Genomic DNA, 3,464 nt, shown 5'->3' with positions numbered 1-3,464 from the left:
AATGGGTTAATGTTGGACTTGTGGGCTTGGGCAGCATTGGGTTGGGATGTTTTCATGATGCACCTTTCCTTTACATAAAACTCTGTCTTATACATGAGTCACTGTGGATTTGTTTCTCCAAAGTACCTAGACTAATACACTCTGTAAAAGTTTGATTAATGTATTTTGAGCGTCCTTCACTTGAATGCATAGCTATTTATTATCCCATTGTCTTGTTGTCCAATTGTCTCTTTAATCCTTATGCTGTGCCCTCTTTGTCTCTCATGTTGGATTTTGCCTTGGGTCTCTTTCATTGAGATTAACATTGCCACTTCCGGCTTCTTGGGGGGTTGTCATTAGCTTGATATATTTTTTCTCATCCTTTGAATTTTAGTCTCTTTTGTGTGTGTGTCTAAGGTGTGCTTCTTGTAAGTACCATATTGATGGATCCTATTTACTTTTTCAATCTGCTACTCTTCTTCTCTTGACTAATGTATTTAATCCAGTTGCATTCAATATTGTTAATGATATGTACAAATTCTTACCATTTTAATAGTTTTATTGACATAATTCATATACAATCCAATGATTTAAACATATTAAAGAGTTGTGCAATCACTATCAAAATCAATTTTAGAATGTTTTCTTCATTTTTGTACTCATTATTATTAGCTCCCCATTTCCTTCCAACCTCCCCTGCCATAACCTAAGAAATCATTAATCCAGTTACTATCTCTATAGATAATCCTATCCTGGATTTCATATACAGAAAAATATACCCCACCAAATCCAAAACTCAGAATAAATAAAACAGAAAAATAACCCCCTCAATCCAAAAGAAATCAGAAAATAGTAACAAGAAAAATTTTTTAAATTTTTAGAAAGGGAGAACAAATGAGGTGTTAAATTTTAACCTAGCTATATCCATTTTAACCTAGCTACATACATTACATACATTAATCCATTTTCCAATGCATTCTATTAGGTAGCAAGGCTATTCACATGCCTGATCAATCATCAAAGGGGATTTCCCAGAAGTTTAATCCATGTGGGCACCCTACAAATGGATTTTGGGCTTTCACTGTCATCCATAGCCATCTGCAAATCATGTGCTCAGAATTTAACTTTTAATACTATCCCCTCCTTCAGTTTTGGATTTTAGTCTTTACAATCTTTGGATCACACAGGCTGATATGCATCCTTTGTGTGGACTTAGCTGACACCTTGCTTAGATGGCTGATTGTTTTAAGATAAGCATTTCAAACCCCACACACTATTCTTTCTGATAGATGGACACCATCTGATTTCTTCACTGCACTTTACTACAGCATCCATATCTTTAGTGATCTCTTCACCAGGGCAAGTATCAAGTAGGTCCATGTCAAAAGAATGAATTGTTCTTTTTTAAAAAAGTTTTATTGGCATATAATTCATATATCATACAATTCAATAGTTCAATCATATCAAGAATTGTACAATCATTATCACATCATTTTAGAACATTCCCTGCCCCCGTGGTTAAATCGCCTTTAAAATGAGTTGTGCAGTCACTATCAATTCTAGTGTCCCCTCCCCACTACCGCCTATATTTTTTATTCCTGAAATCCCCTTTCCCTCCCTATCACCCACTCTCCACCCCTGCATCTTTTATCAACTCTTGTATCAGTTATTATCACTATGCATCCACCCCTCCTGTGCTTCCTAAACTGGGAAATCCAACGAACAAGGTGGTAAGGATAAAATAATAAAAATATAAAAACAAAAATACAAAAAAAAAATTATCAAGATAGAAAAGACCCTTATCACCATTCAAAAAGCCACGGAAGAAATTTCTGTCATGGAACAAGTAGGAGATACTTACACCCAGAACAAATTCAGGCTGGGTCTATAGGGAGATCAGCTGGCCAAGTATCCAGCTTGATCAGCATAATCAAGATTACAATGGTCTCTGCCTGACAGTAAGGCTGTTCGAGACTCTTGCCTGTGGCCAGCGTGGATCTGCCAGGCACTCAGTCTGACTAAATACTCTCCAGATGGGTTTGGGGCTAGGTGGTAAAGACAGAGCAGTGAACAAGATAACACTTAAGGATTTCACAGTCTTCCATTGGAGACAAACAATTAATAGACAATTTGAATACAGCATGTCAAATTCTATGATAGGTGTATTGCACTGTATTGTGGGCCCCTACTTTGCCCTGAGGTCTCCCAGAGAAAGTCATCTCAGCTGAGACCTGAAGGATGTGCAGGAATCAGGCAGAAAACAAAGTCAGGAGAGGAGGGCAAACAGAGGGGTGAGTCAGAAAAATGTTCCTGGAAGAAAAGATTATGACCAAGGACTCTGGAGGAGAAAAGGCATCTGAAAGCCAAACAAGAAAATCAGGGACGACAGGACTACGTAAGGTGAGGGAGAAGGGCAGTGCGTTCTGTTTGGGACATTGGGTCTGAGGTGTCCTGGGAACATCCACCTGGCGATTTCCAGGAGGCAGATCACTGTAGAGATCTGAAGCTGGAGAACCAAGTTGAGGCTTGGGTGTTGGGAATGACTATAGTCTTATCTGAGGATCACTTTGGGGAGGGCTTGCAAAGGCAGCTGAAGGAGTGTAGATTTGAAGAGGAAGTGACACCGTTCAAACTGAGCTCTAGGAGGCCAGAACAGGCAGCTGGTCACAAAGGGGTGACAGGGAATAGGAGCACCGGAAGTAGCCCATAGTGGAGGTGGCTGAGGAGATGGAGGAGACATAGGAGGCACATTCAACACGGCCAGGTCAGTTTACTGAGTGTCATACATAGCATGCCACACAGTGGTGTGCTGGAACTGGCTCATACCAGCTCACGAGAGCCAGTTCTTGGGAATATTCTGATCCAATTCTGATAAAAGTTACTACTAAAACTTTTAAAGTACATATTAAAAACAATTTTAATGAGCATATACAAACAATAAGTTATATGAAATAATCCATTTCTGTCAAGTTGTTTCTGACTTCCAGTAATCCTATAAGATAGAGTAGAACTGCCCTTAGGGTTTCCAAGACTTTAAATCTTTATGAAAACTAAAAAAAATCAAGTGCAAAAAATGGAGCGCCGCGGCCCAGCCAGTGCTCCGGCCCGGCCACCCGGCCGCATGCCGGGGTCGGAATCCTGCAGGACGACTGTCCTCACCCTGCCTGCAGCCTGCGTGCGCTCCCGTGCCGCCGCCACGCTCTGGCCGGGCACGGCTCTCGGTGCGCAAGTTCACAGACAAACACGAGTGGGTAACCGCAGAGAATGGTGTTGGAACAGTGGGGATCCGCCATTTTGCACAGGAAACTTTGGGAGATATTTACCGGAGTCTTCCCGAAGTTGGGACAAAACTGAACAAACAGGATGCGTTTGGTGCTCTGGAAAGTGTGAACGCTGCTAGTGAACGCTACTCTCCTTTATCAGAAGTCACAGGAATTAATGACGCGCTTACAGAGAATCCCGGGCTTGTGAACAAACCCTGTTAG

At 41.2% G+C, this 3,464-nt stretch overlaps 1 protein-coding gene across 1 annotated transcript; it reads left to right on the top strand.

The window, feature by feature from the left end:
* The first annotated feature begins 2,283 nt into the window (after positions 1–2,283).
* LOC101647284 (glycine cleavage system H protein, mitochondrial-like) lies at positions 2,284–3,464 on the top strand. Its single transcript, XM_013008085.1, has 2 exons — positions 2,284–2,379; positions 3,045–3,464. Exons 1-2 carry the CDS (start codon positions 2,284–2,286, stop codon positions 3,462–3,464), a joined length of 516 nt encoding a protein of 171 aa, XP_012863539.1.

Source organism: Echinops telfairi, unplaced genomic scaffold, assembly GCF_000313985.2.
Source record: "Echinops telfairi isolate 266 unplaced genomic scaffold, ASM31398v2 ScPeMD7_34;HRSCAF=130, whole genome shotgun sequence".
Taxonomy (NCBI): domain Eukaryota; kingdom Metazoa; phylum Chordata; class Mammalia; order Afrosoricida; family Tenrecidae; genus Echinops; species Echinops telfairi.
The sequence above is the reverse complement of the archived record's forward strand: the minus strand, read 5'-3'. Positions and strand labels throughout refer to the sequence as shown.

Excerpts from the sequence above, each read along its gene's own strand:
- LOC101647284 (XM_013008085.1), top strand. The coding sequence starts at position 2,284 with ATGTTCCTGGAAGAAAAGATTATGACCAAGGACTCTGGAGGAGAAAAG. Across the intron at positions 2,380-3,044 it reads GGACGACAGGACTACGTAAG|TGCAAAAAATGGAGCGCCGC; the intron begins GTGAGGGAGAAG and ends AAAAAAATCAAG.